The 18,740-nt window shown below is 38.2% G+C and overlaps 2 protein-coding genes across 3 annotated transcripts in view; one reads left to right on the plus strand and one right to left on the minus strand.

Moving 5' to 3' along the window:
• Nucleotides 1–2,254: 2,254 nt before the first annotated feature.
• ky (kyphoscoliosis peptidase) lies at nt 2,255–10,802 on the minus strand. The gene is made up of 7 exons (XM_067386134.1): nt 10,781–10,802; nt 10,021–10,619; nt 9,829–9,943; nt 8,208–8,325; nt 7,941–8,132; nt 6,261–6,451; nt 2,255–3,579 (listed from the first exon to the last, which is right to left on the minus strand). The coding sequence occupies exons 1-7, from the start codon at nt 10,800–10,802 to the stop codon at nt 2,255–2,257; spliced, it is 2,562 nt and encodes an 853-aa protein (XP_067242235.1).
• A 2,476-nt stretch (nt 10,803–13,278) lies between these two features.
• The window catches only part of slc4a11 (solute carrier family 4 member 11), a 92,881-nt gene continuing 87,419 nt past the window's right edge, over nt 13,279–18,740 (plus strand). The window contains exons 1-2 of one of the 2 annotated variants that reach the window (XM_067385793.1): nt 13,279–13,502; nt 18,252–18,281. In XM_067385793.1, coding sequence (XP_067241894.1) covers nt 13,442–13,502; nt 18,252–18,281 — 91 coding nt within the window. In that variant the 5' untranslated portion in view covers nt 13,279–13,441. The remainder of the gene's footprint in view (nt 13,503–18,251; nt 18,282–18,740) is intronic. The other variant, XM_067385794.1, reaches the window with a different exon arrangement.

An 18,740-nucleotide genomic window follows, 5' to 3' on the forward strand; every position in this document is an offset into this window, starting at 1 on the left:
TAAGATAGAACATTTATGCATTTGGCAGATACTGACTTATATACTGAGCTATACATTTTTTTTTTTTAATGCATGCATTCCCTGGGAATCGAACTCATGACTTGCTGTTGTTAACGTCATGCATCACCATGTTCAAGCTATATTGAACATGGCAGTTGTTTGGTCATATCTGTTCTGTTGATCACTGTCAGGGATTGATGTATAAGATGAACAATGATTGTCCCTTCTGTTACACACACTGAAGCCAGAGTGCCCTTTAATCTGTCAGTCACTTTATGTCCCTGACACTTGCAGCGCCTAAGAGCAGGTGCGGATATAGACTCTCTGTGTCACCATGCAAATATAGCATTCACACACACACACATACAGTGACATATGTCATTAAGAAACAGCTTATTCAAAAATATGAGTGGACATTATCACACTTTGACGTTTGATGTTTCTAACATATGCTTTTGCTCTATTCTTTCCCCTTATTTTAGGCTATGGTCACACTGCAAGCCAGAGTGCGCAAATCAAATTCTACTCAAATGTGATATAGACCACAGTTTAAAAATTTTGGGTCGGTAAGATTTGTTGATGTTTTTGAAATTAGTCTTATATGCCAGGCTACATTTATTTGATTAAAAATACAGCATAAACAGTAATTGTGAAATATTATTACTCTTTAAAATAACTTTTTTGGTTTAATATATTTTGAAATGTAGTTTGTTCCTGTGATGGCAAAGCAGCCATTAATCCAGTCTGCGGTGTCGCATGATCTTTCAGAAACTTTTCAGATATGCTGATTTTGTTGCTTTTATTGTTATCAGTGTTGAAAATGCTGCTTAATATTTTTGTGTAAACTGATAATTTTTTTTCAAGATTCTTTGAATAGAAAGTTTAAAAGAACAGCATTTATTTGAAATATGCTTTTTTTGTAACAAAATAAAGGAATTTACTGTCAGTTTTGATCAATTTAATGCAAAAGTATTATTTATATATAGTAAGTTTTACTGACACCAAACTTTTGAACAGTAGTGTGTGTGTGTATAATTTGTTGATGTTATTTCCAGAGATTTCCAGATATTATATCCAGCTATAATAAGACTTTGTGCAAAACTACGGAAGAGGATTAGGGCCAAGCAATAATAAAAAAATGAAACCATCTCAAGATTAAAGTTGTTAAATTTCGAGAAAAAACTCGTTAAAGTTCGAGAAAAAAAATCGAAATAAAATGTTGAGAATAAACTCATTAAATTCTGAGAAAAAAAACTTGTTAAATTTCAAGAAAAAAGTTGAGATAAAATTTTGCGAATAAACTTGTTAAATCACGAGAAAAAAACATGTTAAATTTCAAGAAAAAAGTAGAGATAAAATGTTGAGAATAAAGTCATTAAAAGTCATTAAATTACGAGAAAAAAGTCATTAAATTGCGACAAAAAAGTCATTAATTTAACAACTTTTTTCTCGTAATTTAATGACTTTATTCTCAACATTTTATCTCGACTTTTTTTCTCGTAATTTAACGACTTTTTTCTCGTAATTTAATGACTTTATTCTCAACATTTTATCTCGACTTTTTTTCTCGAAATTTAACGACATTTTTCTCATAATTTAACGAATTTGTTCTCGTAATTTAATGACTTATTCTCAACATTTTATCTCAACTTTTTTTCTTGAAATTTAACGACATTTTTCTCATAATTTAATGAATTTGTTCTCGTAATTTAATGACTTTATTCTCAACATTTTATCTCAACTTTTTTTCTCGCAATTTAATGACTTTATTCTCAACATTTTATCTCGCCTTTTTTTCTCGAAATTTAACGACATTTTTCTCATAATTTAACGAATTTGTTCTCATAATTTAATGACTTTTTTCTCATAATTTAATGACTTTATTCTCAACATTTTATCTCGACTTTTTTCTCGTAATTTAACAACTTTTTTCTTGTAATTTAATGACTTTATTCTCAACATTTTATCTCGACTTTTTTCTTGAAATTTATCGAGTTTTTTCTCGTAATTTAATGAGTTTATTCTCAACATTTTATTTTGACCTTTTTCATATTTCTATGAAAAGTATTTTTTTTTGCAGTGTTCTCAAACAACAGCTATATATAATATGATTTATTATTATATGATTAACCAGAACATCGAGGTCCACACTATCTTCCAAAAATGTGATAAGGAACAAAAGAAATCAGTTGTACCACATTGAACTGCAGTGTGACCAGAGCCCTTTTGTCCTCTAGACAAAAGTCTGTTCTGTTCACAGTTCATTCTCCAGGTTTAGGACATCAAAGGTCATGAGAACATGCATGTCATTGCTTTCTTTAGTGACAGCAGCGAGCTTGAGTTGTGTGGCATTTCCAGTGGCAGCCTCACCTTCCCAAACTCTGCTCTTATTCATCTTCAGATCCGTTCGTTTCTCCCCCACGACACACACTCTTTGAGCACCTGGTACCCGCACGCGAAAACTCGCTGAACTTTGTGGAGCCAGCACACCTGTGCGGGGCTCCAGCAACACACACCCTCTTCCCCACGCTGAATATACAAAGGGGAATGGATCTCCGGGCTTTTCACACACACTCCTGATTATGAAGTCACACAAAGACATGTAGTCCTGCTGAGGGGGTTTGCGTCCATAAAGAGCAAGACGATAAACTCCTGCTCTGGGCGCGCACACACTCACAGTTACCTTAGTTTCTGTAAATGTCAGGAGTACATATCGGGACAGAGGAAAATGGGCCTCCTCGTGGAGCTCAGCGCAGAGGACTGTGTGTATTTGCAGGTCTGGCGAAGCGCAATGGAAGGTGATGTTGCACCGCCCCTGTGGTGCATTCACTATCGCCCCTGTGTGGCTGAAATGAGACAGTCCGGCTTCTTGAGTACGCATCCCAGGACCACACCACAGGCCAAGGTCTGCAGGATACAAAACATTTGGACTCAACCCTGGACTTTGACAGTGCAGCAGATAGTTCCCGGCGTTTTGAAAAGTCCCACTTCCACTATCGTAATCCTGCACAAATATGGACAGCCGGTAAAATCCTTTGTACGGGCACATGACATTGCACACCAGCTGCTCTGCTGTGATTTGCGACGCAAGGCAGCGCTTGGCTGTAGTGGCATCGAGCTCGTGGTGCGCAAGTTCACACACCATCATCAGAGGTCGTGATGTGTATAGGATCACCTTGCACTCGCCACCCTCACCCACCTCCACAACCTCTTCTCCAGCGAGGCTGCAATCCTTGACACCTAATGCCGATGCCCCTGCTGCCAGGCCCCAGTTCAGATAGGGATTATCAGGTAGGGCCTGTCTCTTCTGGATACTAGGGCACTCCAGCTCGAGAGAGCAAACCCACCGCAGAAGACCAGATTCACCCTCTCGCCGGGCAAACAGTTTCACCTCGTAGGCCCCAGGCTCTGGGGGCAGTAATCGCAGCTTCATCCCTTGTTGAGTAACTGACAGGAGACCACAGGAGCTGTCAACCTCCTCCTGCTTTAGAGCACCTGTCTGGGGATCCTGCTGCCTCATCTCATACGAAAAGGTCAATGGTCTTGAGGATCTCACAGACACAACTGCTTCCCCGTCATCTGTGAAAAACAAATTTTGACACATTTACAAAATGCTACAGTAGTATTGTGCCTTCGTTTGCTCTAGAAATTGGCAGTGACAACCATATGTAAATAAGGAAGTAAAATTATTAAATGCATGATTTTTTCTGAATTTATGATGGTTGACATAAGGGGGTTAGTTATAGGAGCTAGCCACCATGGCGGTCCCCTGAGAAGAAAACATTCCCCTAGGACCATTTTCCCGGTTGCATTCGCACCACCAGTAGGAACTTTGAGGTGATGTAAGCCGGCTGAAAGCGACGTCATTTAAGGGCTGAATCCCAAATGGCACCCTAAACACTCGCGGTCTTCCTCAGAGTCCGCGCTTTCATGACGTAATGCCACTTTGACTTCCAGGTAAATTCCTCTGCATAGCTCACAAACTTGCGGGCTCAGCTGAAGTGTGCATTGCGGGCGCAATGAGACACCCTCTCTTAGACTTAACGGACACGCACACGCGGCAGCCATTTTAAGTCCACAAGACCGAAAGTGCACAGAAGTGTGCCATTTGGGATTCAACCAAAAACAGGATTCAACAACATCTGGACTTTGGCATTGGACCATCTATCGCTGTTTTCCATGCTTGTGGAGTAAGTATATGCAAAGTTTGTGGCTTTTTAAAAATGGTGGGTGCCGATGTTTCATACGGCATGCGTTCAGCCAATCAGCGTACAGTTTCGTCACTCATAGTTCACATTGTATTGTAGACCCTACTCGGAAGTAGGAGCTAATTTAGTTCCCCCAAAGGCGTTCTTATAACTAAAATCAGTCGCAGTTCCTGCGGTGCCAACACGGCAAAAAGTAGATACTTCCGCCAATAGTTATAGGAACTATAACGTTCCTCCGGTGCGAAAGCCCTATAGTTATAAGGGATAACAGTCATACATGTTTGGCTTCTAGCAGATGTAAACAAGAAATATGGATGCTTTTATACTGTACACTGTTTTTGAAAGGAATACAGTATTAGAAGCCATACTAAAGATGTATTAGTGTAAGTTTGGTACTGTAAGCTGCTGTTAAGAGGCACTGTGTTTTAGGCTGTTTTGTGTCTTTAAAAGCTGCGTTTCCACGGCGTTTCCCCAGGAACTAGGAACTTTGGGGTGGTACTCGGTGTGTTTCGACTGCAGAAACCAGGGTCTAAATTAAGTTCTGGGTAAAAAAATTCCCCCTCTGAAAGTTCCTGCTCGCTAGGTAGTACTTTTCAAAGTTCCAGAACTTTCGGGGGTGGGACTTGGGCGCTGAAAATGCTGATTGGTAGAGTTCATGCAGCATTTTGATTGGTTGGCTCCACACAGCATTTTATTTCAACCATCGTCTTTTTAAAGTCTGTTGCGGTGCATGCAGTAAGAGTTGTTTGCTATTCAAATCAACAATGGGGTTTAAAAAATATGAGCGATGGACTGACAAAAAGGTTCAGGTTTTATTAACCTTATATGCGGAGGACGAAATCCAGTGGAAACTGGAAAGTCATGCACAGTCCTACGTCACCAGATTATCTTCACGGTACCGCTATGGAAACACAGCTGGCAATAGGTCTGGAGAGGAAAAATTCCTGGGGAAAAAAAAGGTCCTGGGACAAATTGTTCCGGGTAATTTCGGTGGAAACGTGGCAAAAGGCTGTGTCCGAAATCGCCCCTGACTATTCCCCTACATTACTAACATAGGCTACTTGAAGGAGTGAATGAAAATAAGTGAATGAATAAGGATACTGAGTGCACTGGAAGGACTGTTGCTTTTGAGTAGTTTGTGCTTGCTGAAATCAATTTCAATTTATCAATTTGTTTTACTATTAAAGTTGGAATGAAATGGAAGTTGCAATAGTCTTTTCTTCCCTGTTGTGACGTATATCTGAGGTTTCTCAAACGAGAAAAGATGTGGGGGGGGGACTTGATTTTATCTATCAGGAATTGATTGGATCTTTATGGTTTGCTATTGCTGTGATCACATGTGAGAGACAGGTTGTCCCGTCATCAGAGAATAAATAAGATGTCGCTGCAAGAGGGAGGGAAGCTATTTTGATTAAAGATTATGAGGACATGATTATAAATCACTTATAAGTACTGCAATATTCCATTAAAAGTAAGAATTTTGATTTCATAGTGACTTCCGTTCTAAAAATGCCATTTTGTGTGTGTGTGTTTGTGTGTGTGTTGCACTACAATAGTTTTTGTTTTCTATGTAAGCATATTAGACTGAGGCGTTGTGCTGCTTTATACCGTCTCACGTGCAAGCATCCAGTTTTTTAAGACGTGGTGTCAAGTTAAAAAACTTTTAAAAATGCATCTCAAGAACCTGCATTTTCCAGGAGTGGCACTACATTTGGCTTCAGTTTGTATGCAGCCATTCTTGGTACCACTCATGTTTGTTATTTAATATTCTTGCCTGTGTTTGCTGCAATGGATGCAGTAGAAAGCATTCAGGAAGTTTTAGTCACAATAACTTTTTTTTTTCTCACGAGACAGTCTAATCTCTGCAGCAAACGGTCTAATCTGTTTTCTCAGAGCTCCTCCACACAAGCAGATGCCAGCAGCTGCCTATTATCTCAATACAGTCTAACAGACATTGTGTTTGCTTTACTAATCTTCCCTTTTGAGTTTGTGAATTATTCTGTTATGCATGTGTGTAGTTGCATTGATAGTGTATGTTTTGTGTGTGCACACCTGTGATTGTTTTGTACTGTGTAGGTTGTGTGAGAGTCAATCCAAACTGATAAAATGCTGAGGTCTTTAAGGGTCTCAATTCAAACTCTTCCATAGAGATGGGTGAGGTGAGTAGTTGCCAGGTCTGGTCATCAGGAAAATGTGAGTTTATGAACTCACTGGGTTCAGTCAGGAAATAAAAGTCATCATACCTGAAAGTGACAGATTTCAATACTTATTACATTGGTTTTTGTAAATCAGAAAAAAGTCAAATAGTCTACTCAGAGTCATTTGAGAGGGGACTAAACATTAATCCCATGATATAATGAAATACAAAGTAATAGTACAATATAAAACTTGTTTTTTAAAACCATGTTGAAATTACACTATATATACTGTAATAATATCAGAATCAATTAAGGCACAATATGTAAGATTTTTGGATTAAAATATCCAAAAACAATTTTATATATTTTGTTGACTTGTGTACTTACATTATCCCAAATTCCAAGAATGTTTAAATCCAGAAAAATAAGTAATTTTAACCAGGACACGGAACGTGCGTACGTGCGTCGCCTATCAATGTCATCATACCCGCGTGACCCTCGGGTTCTGGTTTTATTTTGTAGAAACCATGGAAACACCAAAAACGCTTTAATATTTGTTTTATTAGACAGATGAGAAACTGTTTCGATATATTCATCGACAGAAAACGAATCATGTTATATAGCTCAACACGTTTAGTCTTATTGTTTCGGTCTCGTTTTCTTGATTTACCGTGAGTACCATGTTTTACCATACCTAATATTGATCTAGGTACAATCTTACTGCATTGTGCAACAGGTGTCTCAAAGGAGCCGCCGATGTGTGTCGCGCTCCTGTCTCATTAGCAATCGCTCCAGCGGCCTCGTTTCTGCTCGCGCAGCACTTGGCCCTGCTCTGCTTCATACTACAGTAACGTTAATAATCTCATCCATGAACTTGATTTCTGATTTCGAGTCCCATCATATTCTTTTCTACCGGCTGTAGACGTGAAGACAACACCTCGCATGATTCTGCGAAATCAAGTTGTCATCAAGTTATGCCACTGTTTTGAATAAGCGACCTCTAGTGGTGAAAATGTACATAGTTTGCCTTTAACCCTATAAAGCCTACTGTATCATATTTCATATGCAAATTTATAAGGCCTCTAAATTATCAACATGATCAAACATTTGCTGTAAAAAAAAAAAAAAAAAAACCCTGTTGTATACAATCTACTAAATGCCTTCTGTCATCAGTTTGACAGTTTATACTTTTTTTTAGCAAGTAAAAAGGCTTTTAGTACAGTTCTAAAAACATCTGTCTTCTGGTCGTGATACACGTCTTTTTGCTGTGAAAGCTTTTTATTGTGAGTAATATTTCAAGAGGAGCACTTACTGGATTGAAGCAATTTAGAATTACTTGATTATCCTTACATAAAAAAAAAAAAAAAGTTAAAATGTGAGTGTCAGATATGAGACGTCAGGCTTTTGAGGAGTACATCTCTCAGTCATTATTGTGTTTTCCTTCCCAAAATGTTATTTAATTGTATTTTTCATCCCAGGAACCCAACTCTTACATGCTGTAGAATATACACAAACAATGGTGTAAAACTACTCATGATTTGTCAGTATGAGTGTACTGTATGATATGTATAACTGACACTCTGAGGAGCCTGACCTCTTCACAAATGTTTTGCTTTTCATATCCACAGTTCCAGCGCCCCAGCAAGCATCAAGCAGCCACCACTGACCCCCCACGAAGACAGCATTCCACTCATGATCGGAACGCTTCTCAGCTAAACTGTGCCTGGCCTGGTATCCAATGCCTTTGCTGTACCCACTCACCTCCACACACTCAATGCCCACCTCCCTAGAGAAAGAGAGAAAGTTCAGAGCTGCGTTCTACTGGCATGATGTGTGTATGTACATACCTTTGGCCGTTTACCTGCACATTTCCACACAGAGACCGGAGTATCCACTACATACACCCTTTCCCTTCCTGATGACCTCATCAGATGAGCAAATCTTCGGAGAAAGACCAAGGTATCCCTCTAAATCATACTCTACACACACAAACGCATGAGACAATTTGCCTGAGGAAGTACACTCAGAAAAAGAGCTAAAAGTGCATGTAAGCACTAACAAGAATTAGTATAGTAGAAACGTTGCGTTTTTCTAAAACGTGCGTTCTTCTAAAACGTACTCCAATACTATTTTATTTAAAGGGATAGTTCACCCAAAAATGAAAATGATCCCATAATTTACCCACCGTCAAGCCATCCTAGATGTATATGACTATCTTCTTTCAGTCAAACACAATCAGAGTTATATTAAAAAATATTCTGGCTCTTCCAAGCTTTATAATGGAAGTGAATAGTAACCAGTATTTTGTAGCCCAAAAAAGCGCATCCATCCATCATAAAAAGTAATCCAGACGACTCCAGGGGGTCAATAAAGGCCTTCTGAAGCTAAGTGATGGATTTTTGTAAGAAAAATATCCATATTTATATCTTTATAGACTATAATCACTTGTTTAACATTTGTCTGCATGTTCACGAGAGAGTCGAGTTCAGGCGTATGACGTAGGAGGTAGGCGTAGCATAAGTTTAGGTGAGAGTAGACGTCTCTCGTGGTTCAAACATACAGGACTGGGCAACAAACTCAAGCTCCTCCGACATTTCCCTTTAAAAATTCTTGTTTAAAGGCCGGGACACACTGCATGATTTTCAGCTGTCCCAGACAAAAGATTGTCATCGTGCGGCAGTGAGAGAGGTTCAAAGACGGCCGTTGTCACGGTTTTGCGACCAAAGATGGCCTACGATAATTTTCTGACAGTGTCAGAAATTCAGCATGATCATCACAGATCATGATCATGCCGCTACAACCTACGTCTACTGACCAGTCAATGAAATTCCAACATGAAATGGCGTATTGATATTCAACGCAACATGTGGCGCTACAATTTATAGCGCATGCTGATGATGCTGCGCTAGCGTGCGTTCCAGCCTACAATTCATTAGTTGTCCTCATCGTACAGTCCGTTTATTAGATCCATGTGACTTGTAATGATCTTATGAGATTGCTGAAATCGCAGTGTACTGGGCTTTAGACTTCTAATTTGTGACCAGTGTTTTGTTTTGCTCTATCCTCTGCAATATTTGTCATTATGTCATGCGTCAGGTCAAAGTTCACTCTTTCACCGGAATCGACTCATGTACGAAATGTATCCAGTATGGATATTTTTCTTACTAAAACGCATTGCTTCACTTCAGAAGGCCTTTATTAACCCCCTGGAGTCGTCTGGATTACTTTTATGATGGATGGATGTGCTTTTTTGGGCTTCAAATTCTCAGTTACTATTCACTCCCATTATAAAGCTTGGAAGAGCTTGAATATTTTTTAACTCTGACTGCGTTTGACTGAAAGAAGAAAGTCATATACACCTACAGTAGGATAGCCATATGACTTTCTTCTTTCAGTCAAAGGGTGAGTAAATTAGTAAATGAGTAAACTAACCCTTTAAAACTTTGAAAAATCTTTTTCTACATTTTTGCATGTGCAGTTACCAATATAATGGCATAGCCAGATCCATATGGCCCTGAGTTTTTCCAGATCATTTCTGCTTCCCTCAGTGACTGCACACGCAATCTTCTGAGCATCAAATACTTCCAGCTCCCTCAGCTGAAAAACACATATTCATGCCTAAATGTATTGTTTACGAGAACAAAAAGGACAAAGACGTGTGTGTTTTCTGTTACCTCTTTTCCTTTCTTGATTGAAAATGTGTCTACTTTGTTGAAAATATCAGTGCTGGGGAACAGCAATTTTCTGGGTTTCCTCTGAGAGGAGGAGACTGCAGGTAGATAAGGTCTCCCAGATTGCGTGCCAGGGCTGGCAACTGAGAGGGGTTTCACAATCTCCTCTTGGCTCTTTTTCACAGTGCTCCTCTTTCTTACGCTCACTGACTTCGCCGCGCTCTCGGCGGACAGTTGGCGCTTTGTGCTCGGCCTTTGTTCCTCACATAACTTCCCATCAAAGTTCTCTAACAGTACCTTATGAGAAGCAGCATTTTCTTGTGTCGGTACAACGGTTAAGGGCTTTGGGTCATTTTGCTCCACTGACTGTGAACCTCCTCGGTGGCTCTTAATAATCAAACAGACTTTGGTGCTGTTCTCATCCCTTATGCCGGTCTCTTGGCTTCCAGATACATTTTGAAGTTTATATTTCACCACACCATCTTCTACTTTCAAATCGAAGTTTTGTTTCTGTGTGTCATTGTTTGAGTCTGTTGCAGTTTCTTCTGGTTGGTGGCCTCGGTTGCTGTTTTTTGTTGTGATTGGTTGCTGATCAGCTTGAGCTTCATCCATGCAAATGAGAGGACAAGAAAATGTCTGACCCACAATATAAGTCGTTGTGCATGTTGCATTACTTTAAATCCAAAAACATCTAATACATACTCTTCTTAGTTTTAAAACACTCCAAAATACATATGAAATGCAATGAAATGGAAAATCTTACCTTTTGCAGTTGCGAAACTCATACCTTCTGTCACTTTCAGAAGAAGTGTTGGTAGTAGCAGATTTATCCAAGTTTTGTTTTCTATTGCAGGGGTCTGTCTATATCTATTTTCTCCCTGTGTCCACCCCTATGAAAGGATAGCATGCTAAAAATACACTTGGACTTATCATGACAACCAATGAGCTCAAAGATACAAGAGAGGGGGTAGAAAGAAGGACATTTGATGTTGGCACGGAGGGTGAAGAAGGTTGTGGTGGGTAACTGATAAACTTATTAGCTAACAAACATGCGTAAACAATGTCAACCATGACCTTGTTAAGTGTATTAAAGTCTTTGTGGGAATGTTTAGTCTACTCAGGATGAAGAAATAAAGTGGGAGGAACACACACACACACACACACATTGATAACAAAAATTCATCACAATAATTCATCTCCTTCAGTGCCAGTCTTGGACTCGTTAACCTCGTATACCCTAAACGACTTTCCTTATGTAAATAAAATCGCTGATATGGAAATTGAAGCCGGCCTTAGTGGATACTGTCGCTATGTGCAGAAAAACAAAGCAGTTTTTATTTCCATACATAGAGACCCTTCCTCCAAAAACATCCTCATTGGCTTGGGCTCCATGTCAGACGGCCTGTCGGGGGCCCTCAGGGGTCCTCTTACATACCCCCCTCTAGCAGGCTGAATTACCCCTGACCAATTACCCATCGGCAGCATGCCAGAATAGCAATGACTGCAGTTGTGTGTTTATTCATGAAGTTCTCCCCTCCAGGTTGTTGAATAAAACTTCTCTTTGCATGAGTTTTCCTGTTTCTGGTTTGCATCATGTTCAAATGAAGGACTTTTCTATGTACATGCAGCCTTGTAGATAACATGAGGACATGAAGTGACGGAGACATGGCCTTTCTCCTGCTCAAGATGTGATAATACAAAAGCCCAAAAAGTAGCCTTGCACAGTACGTGTTCTGTCTCCTATCTATATCTTACACTGTTAAAGGTTCCAAAAATGATTTTTTGCATAGAAGAACCATTTTTGGTTCCCTAAAGAACCTTCAATGAACAGTTCTTAAAGGATTAGTCCACTTTCAAATAAAATTTTCCTGATAATTTATTCACCCCCATGTCATCCAAGATGTTCATGTCTTTTTTCAGTTGAAAAGAAATTAAGGTTTTTTGATGAAAACATTCCAGGATTATTCTGTATATGCTTTATATAAACAAATGATCGCCTTCCAAGTGGTTCCGCCAAAATTGCACTTTCGTATTCTTCAAAAAGCTTACGCTTTATGTCCTATCCTTCCCTATTCTACTTATGGAAAAAATGGAAATGGCGCTGCGTTCATTCCGTAAGTAGAATTGGAAAGGCGTAGGACATACAGCGTGAGCGTTTTGAAGAATACAAAATCATTTGTTTATATTAAGCATATACATTTTTTTTCGAAAATGACCAATCGTTTCACTAGATAAGACTCTTATTCCTCATCTGATATCATTTAAAGCCCTTTGAAGCTGCACTGAAACTAATTTTGACCTTCAACCATTTGCAGGCCATTGAAATCCACTATAAGGAGAATAATCCTGGAATGTTTTCATCAAAAACCTTAATTTCTTTTCGACTGAAGAAAGAAAGACATGAACATCTTGGATGACATGGGGGTGAGTAAATTATCAGGACATTTTTATTTGAAAGTGAACTAATCCTTTAGTTTTTTTGTTTCTTCCTTTGAAGAACTTTCAAAAAAATCTAACAATTAAGAACCATTTGTGCACTGCAAATGTTCCATTGATGTTAAAAGTTCTTAATGGAACCAAAGATGCCAAAAAAAGAACCTGCATTTTTAAGATTTTTATGTAGACAGAACATAAAAGGCTAGTGGATCTCAATCCTCGACCTGCACTGCACAGCACAGAATGGTGATGGTGGATGTCTCCCTTATCTACTACACCTGATTCAACTCATCAGCTCATTAGTAGAGGCTCCACGAACTGAACTGGGTGAATCAGATAAGGGAGACAAATGTCCAGTGCTTTCAAGCATCTGTATTAAGAACAGACTGTAACACAGTGTTCTCCCCTAAAATGAAAGCAAATCCTCACAGTAAATGTCAGATATCTGAATAAAGAATCCAAATTCACAGTCACTCACAACTTAAATAGAAAGAAAGAAAAATATCATCTATAAAACTAATACAAGGCTTTTCAAATTGCCAAGAGTGCACGTGTGCCGCGTTCCCTGCGCGCACTCTAGTGGGGAAGCTTTCCCTAATACTAGTTTTATGTCAGTTATCAGTCTGTTATTAATTTAATATCACGTTTAATATGTTCTTAAACAGGCCAAAACTGTTTTCCCGCTTACATCTGCTCAGTAATGATACTGATGGACCATCCTTGTCGTCCAGTAGCTCTGTTTTGCTGGAGCGTGATTGGTCCAGATTCACGAGCTTTTGTTCGCGTGCTGCACTTCTTGCGCTCGTGCTGTCATGCACACCTGCGGAACACTCACGCGCACCGCTAATATGCCTGCCAGTGTTTCACACTCAGGAGAAAAGAGAACAACTTGACTAGCTAGTTTGGATATAAAGGTAAACTAACTGTCAAAAAACATTCCCCTGGATGTGATTTCAGTCATTAAAGGCATACCAAACTGAAAGACATCATGAAGACGGATGAAGACGGTAATGACATGAGGGGAGTGACTGTTAACCGCTTTGCTGAAGGTAAGAATTTTTGTATCGAAATGGATAAGGTGATTGTCGTTATGAACTTTATGAAAACAACTATTTAGGGAAATGTGCTTGTGATAATAGTTGTACGAGTTAAAAATACAAGTTTGTTAATGTGAAAGCAGCACTCTATCTCGCTCTCTGCGTATGTAAATATAGCTTACTTTATTACAAACATAACAAATATTTGTTTTTCAGTTATACTCTTGAACTAGATTAAATTTTTCAGAAAAACTTAAACATTACCATGGCAACCATAGTTATCCTACAGTTACTTATACAACTGTAAAGCCATACAAAATGAATATCGGATGTAGGCAACATCAAACAGAAGGTGTTTAAATGTATTTTTTATGACAGTGGTGCCCGGTAGCAAGTTACCATTTATATTTTATACAATTCATACCATTTACATTATACAATATGGTATTGTGGTATGGTTACCATGGTGATTTTTTAAAGGATATGGCATTTTCCAGAAATCAAACTTTATTATCACTGCTGCAGTCCTATTGTCTAGTCCATGTTATCCCAGACTAACACAAGGACAAAGTTAGAGTGCAGAAATGATCAACCTTAACCATGAGAAATATGGATAATTTATAATTATATCTAAATTCTAATTGAAATCAGATTTTATATATTATGCAAATCTACCATACAGACATTTGGACAGCCACTGCGTTAGGACTTTACTAAAAAGACATTTTTGAAAAAACTATAATCTGATTTTATCATTTTCACAGTTTAGCCATGATGTATTAACACATTTAAATTAAAAAATGTTCAATGAACAATGATTTTGTATCAGTATAATTAATTTAACTGGTTTTTCATGATTAAGCTGTATTTTCTGTTTCTTATCAAGGCTGACACACACACACACACACACACACACACACAAAGGTGAGTGTCCCAATAGCTTGCTATACAATAGAGCTTCACATAAGCTGTCTGGGCTCATGCTCTTAGGGTAATGAGGGAAGGAAGGACTGGATAAAGACTCATCTTTTTATTCTGTTGTCTTTCAGTTGTTAGATTCACAAAGTCAAAAGCTATCTGTTTATCTGATCAAAGCCTCTTTTTAAGGCATCATTGCACACATATAAATATCAGCATCCGCCACTTGCAGCAGTTGTGCAATTTCAAATTCTTGCTTACCTGACAAAAATCGGAAAGTTCCCTTAGTACAAGTGTAGACATAACATGCATTCTCCCACATATTCTCTCAGCCTTGGAGCTCATAACTACCTTTTAACAAGAATTTTTGCTGCTCTCTTCGTTATTGTATCATCTTAGGTTGTGAAATCAAATTATGACAGACTACATTAAATATTGCTCCATTGTAACATGTATCAGAATGGCTTTAGCATGTCAAGCTATTTAGATATATAAATGTATTGTTTTTCTCAACTCAAATCTCACAGTGAATGCAAATGCATTCTGTCTCACAAGCATGTGCACATGCGCTCACACAGACACATACTCTCACTGATACATGACTTACATTAGGTGAGGGTCCAGGGGAAGGAAGCTCCACCCTTTGTTGTTCACTTAGTTTGACTGTTGGCTCTTCCTGGAGATACAATACAAATCTCTCTCTGTGTGTGTGTGTGTGTCTGTGTGTGTGTGAGAGTGTCTGTGAGTGTGTGTGAGTGTCTGTGTAAAGCAAACTCAAAAAGAGCTGGTGTTTACAGGGCTTGACCATAATTCTTGTACCAAAGAAAGAATTTGGACAAATTAAACTTTGTGACATGAATGTGACAGCTGAATTCAACCTATAACAAAACCCATTTTGATAACTTGTGTGGTTACTGCATTTTGCCTTTGCAGAACGTAATAATATTTCAATGGGTTTGTTTTCCGAAAGAAGTGTGAATGGAAAGTGGACTGAGACCCAATCACAAACCGAATGGACCAAAAAGATTACATTGTCAAAAGCAGGATCAATGTGAATGAAAAGCGAACTCGGTTCATATTTCGTTTTAAAGTGGACATGAAATGGAAATTCAGCCTTTCTAAATGCGTCTTATTGATCTTATTGTGAATGATGCATGCGCTCAATCAAAATCTTCGATCTTCAGGTAAATGACAGACTTCTCTCTGTTGACATATGCAGGACTTCTCCAATCATTTAGTCCACTTAAACCCTGTCCCTTTCTTACAGTCGAGTGCAAATTCATCTGCCTCCATCCAATCAAATCAGATTTTTACTTGTACCGCCACAAAAATGATTAGCTCTTATTTTTTGGTAATGATTTTTCTATTTGTTAGAAATAATTTTTATATTTTTTCTTAAATATTAAGTTTAAACTTTTATATTGTACAAACTGTATATTCTATCCCCTAACCCTGAACCTACCCCTAAACGCACTCACAGAAAACTTTTGCATTTTTACATTTACAAAAAAAAAAACATCACGTATGATTTATAAGCTGTTTTCCTCATGGGGACCAAAAAATGTCCCTAAAAGGACACTGCCATTTTAAGTTTTCTTTAGTCTTATGTGTTTTTTTTTTATTTACAAAAATATTACTTTTTTTTTTTAAATAAAATGGACATGATGAATAATGTTTCCATATTACAAGGCAAAACCTCATCTATTTTAGCCAGCTTGATAACAAGATAAATATCTTGGTGGTTTATTAACGTCATTTGTAACAAAAAGCTAGAATACATCACAGAAAACCAAAACACATAAGTTTACAAGGAATATAGTCAAAATATATGTAATGAATGTAAGAATTTTCTTAAGCCCTAAACATTGACCTGTGCTGGAAAACCCCCTTTTTTATCCACATTTAAGTCAAACATTGTATAATTTTGGAGTACTCTATTGTTGACTACATATTTCAGATGACTCATATTGCTAATAATTTGAATGCAGTGAATCGGTTTTGGGAGTAAATGATCAGCTTTACTTATCTGTAAGACAATTACTTGTGTTTATGTTTAGAAGTTATGCAAAAATATGTTTAGTGACGTTTTGGGGTGGTACCTCATGACTTAAAGTGTTACAGTCAGCAGTCACTAACCATAAATCTCTAATACCCATTGTTTGTCCAGAAAGACAACAAAACATTTCCTGTGAAGCTTATGATCTGACTATCACAGTTAAACACAGATAGGAAGTGAGGTCTAGGGCCAAGTGACAGTGTGTGTGTGTGTGTGTGTGTGTGGCTCAGGTATACCCTACGTTAAGGGAACAAAATGTCCCCACAAAAATGGCAGTGTCCTTTTAGGGACATTTTTTGGTCCCCATGAGGAAAACAGCTTATAAATCATACGTGATGTTTTTTTTTTTGTAAATGTAAAAATGCAAAAGTTTTCTGTGAGTGCGTTTAGGGGTAGGTTCAGGGTTAGGGGATAGAATATACAGTTTGTACAATATAAAAATCAATATCTCTATAGAAAGCTCCCATAAAACATGAAAGCCCAACGTGTGTGTGTGTGGCTCCAAAGAGTCGTGTAAGGTAGATGTTTAGACCTCTGACAGCCACACAGGGCACTAGGGGGCAGTGCGTCACCCAGAACCCTCTTTGCTTTGCTGTAGGGATGTCTTTCTGTTGGCCAATGCACATTGCGTCCCTATTCTAGCCCAAATATTTCGCTGTGCTGTATGTGTGTTTGTCTGGCACCTCCGGACAACTCTGCTGAACTCAAGGACAATAGCAAGGTCAGAGATTGACCTCACTTTGTGTACCCTCTGCATCCTGTGTGCCCACATCAGGACTTCTTCTACGTCTCTTTTGAATGAATCAGACTATATGTATGTGATGATTGTGAGGTATAATATTTCAGTAGCATCATTATGTTGAATGTTTGTTGGCGTAGGTGGCCGAATCAAGCCCTTTGGATGTCATACTGTGGGAGGTACTCTGTCTGGCCATAACAAAATAGTTTCAAAGAGCAGTGCATCACAATACAGTCTAAGGTTTACACAAGAGCTGTGTGAACATTCCTGCCTTACACACACACACACACACACACACACATACATATACACACGCCTCTACAAACTGTTTTACACGCTGCCAGCAGGTGTGTTTTGTGGAAAGAGCCTTTGATGGCAACAAAATGGAGGGAGGAGAGAGGGGTTCTACACTTTTTATAAGACTTATTGTGAGGGCTGAAATAAAAAACAGATCCCCCCCCATACTACACCCCCCACTCCACGACAGAGAAATAAAACAAACAGCCTCGGAATGATGAGTCATTACAGTACTTGCTAGAAATTCCTCAGACATTCTATTCTTCTTTTCCTTCTTCTTCATCATTGTCTTCTGGTGCTTCTTTTTCGTCTGCAACTTTTTAATTTACTTCCGCTTTCTCGTCATGATCTTCTTTTCTTGCTGCTTCTTTTCCTGCTTCAACATCTTCTTTCACTGCTTCTCCTTTGTCGTCTTCTTCATCTTCTTTTGTTTGACTTTTGGTTTATCGACATTGTTTTGTTTATTGTCTTCTTTTGTTGCTCTTTCTTTTTTCTTTATAATCATCTTCCATTTTTTTTTCATCTACATCTTCTCCATAAGTTTCTGCAATTCATGCAGCCACTCTTAAAACTTAAAGTGATAGTTCACCCAAAAATTAAAATTTGCTGTTAATTGACTCACCCTCAGATCATCCAGTAGAACAGTAAAGATATTTTTTTTAAGGGATAGTTCACCCAAAAATCAAAATTCTGTCATCATTTGCTCACCCTCATGTCTGTTCAAACCTGTATGACTTTCTGTCTTCTATAGAGACAAAAGAAGATACTTTGAAGAATGTTGGTAAGTAAACAGTTTTGGTTACCATCGACCTCTATTGCATGGACATGAAAAACACATTTCTCAAAATATCTTCTTTAATGTTTCACAGAAGAAACAGTCATACAGGTTTGTAATGACATGAGAGTGAATAAAGGATTATATATATATATTATTATTATTATTTATTTTTTTTTTGGGTGAACGATCCTTTCAAGAGTGCAAAATATGTTGTATTTATGTTTGGCTCATAAGCTTTATAATTTAAAATTAAGGTTTGATTTAAAGCCCCCTGTAGTAATTTTATGCCTTAAAACTCATTTTTGATCACCAAATTTTTTTTTTTTTTTCCAGTTGAAAAAAAAATTCTTCATGCCTTAACATAGCTTGAATGTAACTCTACAGCCTTGTTTCATTTAATATACAGTACGTGGATCTATGAATATGCTAATTAGCCCCGCCTCCACGCACTCACACAAGCTC

This window comes from Chanodichthys erythropterus, chromosome 5 (genome assembly GCF_024489055.1).
Source record: "Chanodichthys erythropterus isolate Z2021 chromosome 5, ASM2448905v1, whole genome shotgun sequence".
In the NCBI taxonomy this organism is placed as follows: Eukaryota; Metazoa; Chordata; class Actinopteri; order Cypriniformes; family Xenocyprididae; genus Chanodichthys; species Chanodichthys erythropterus.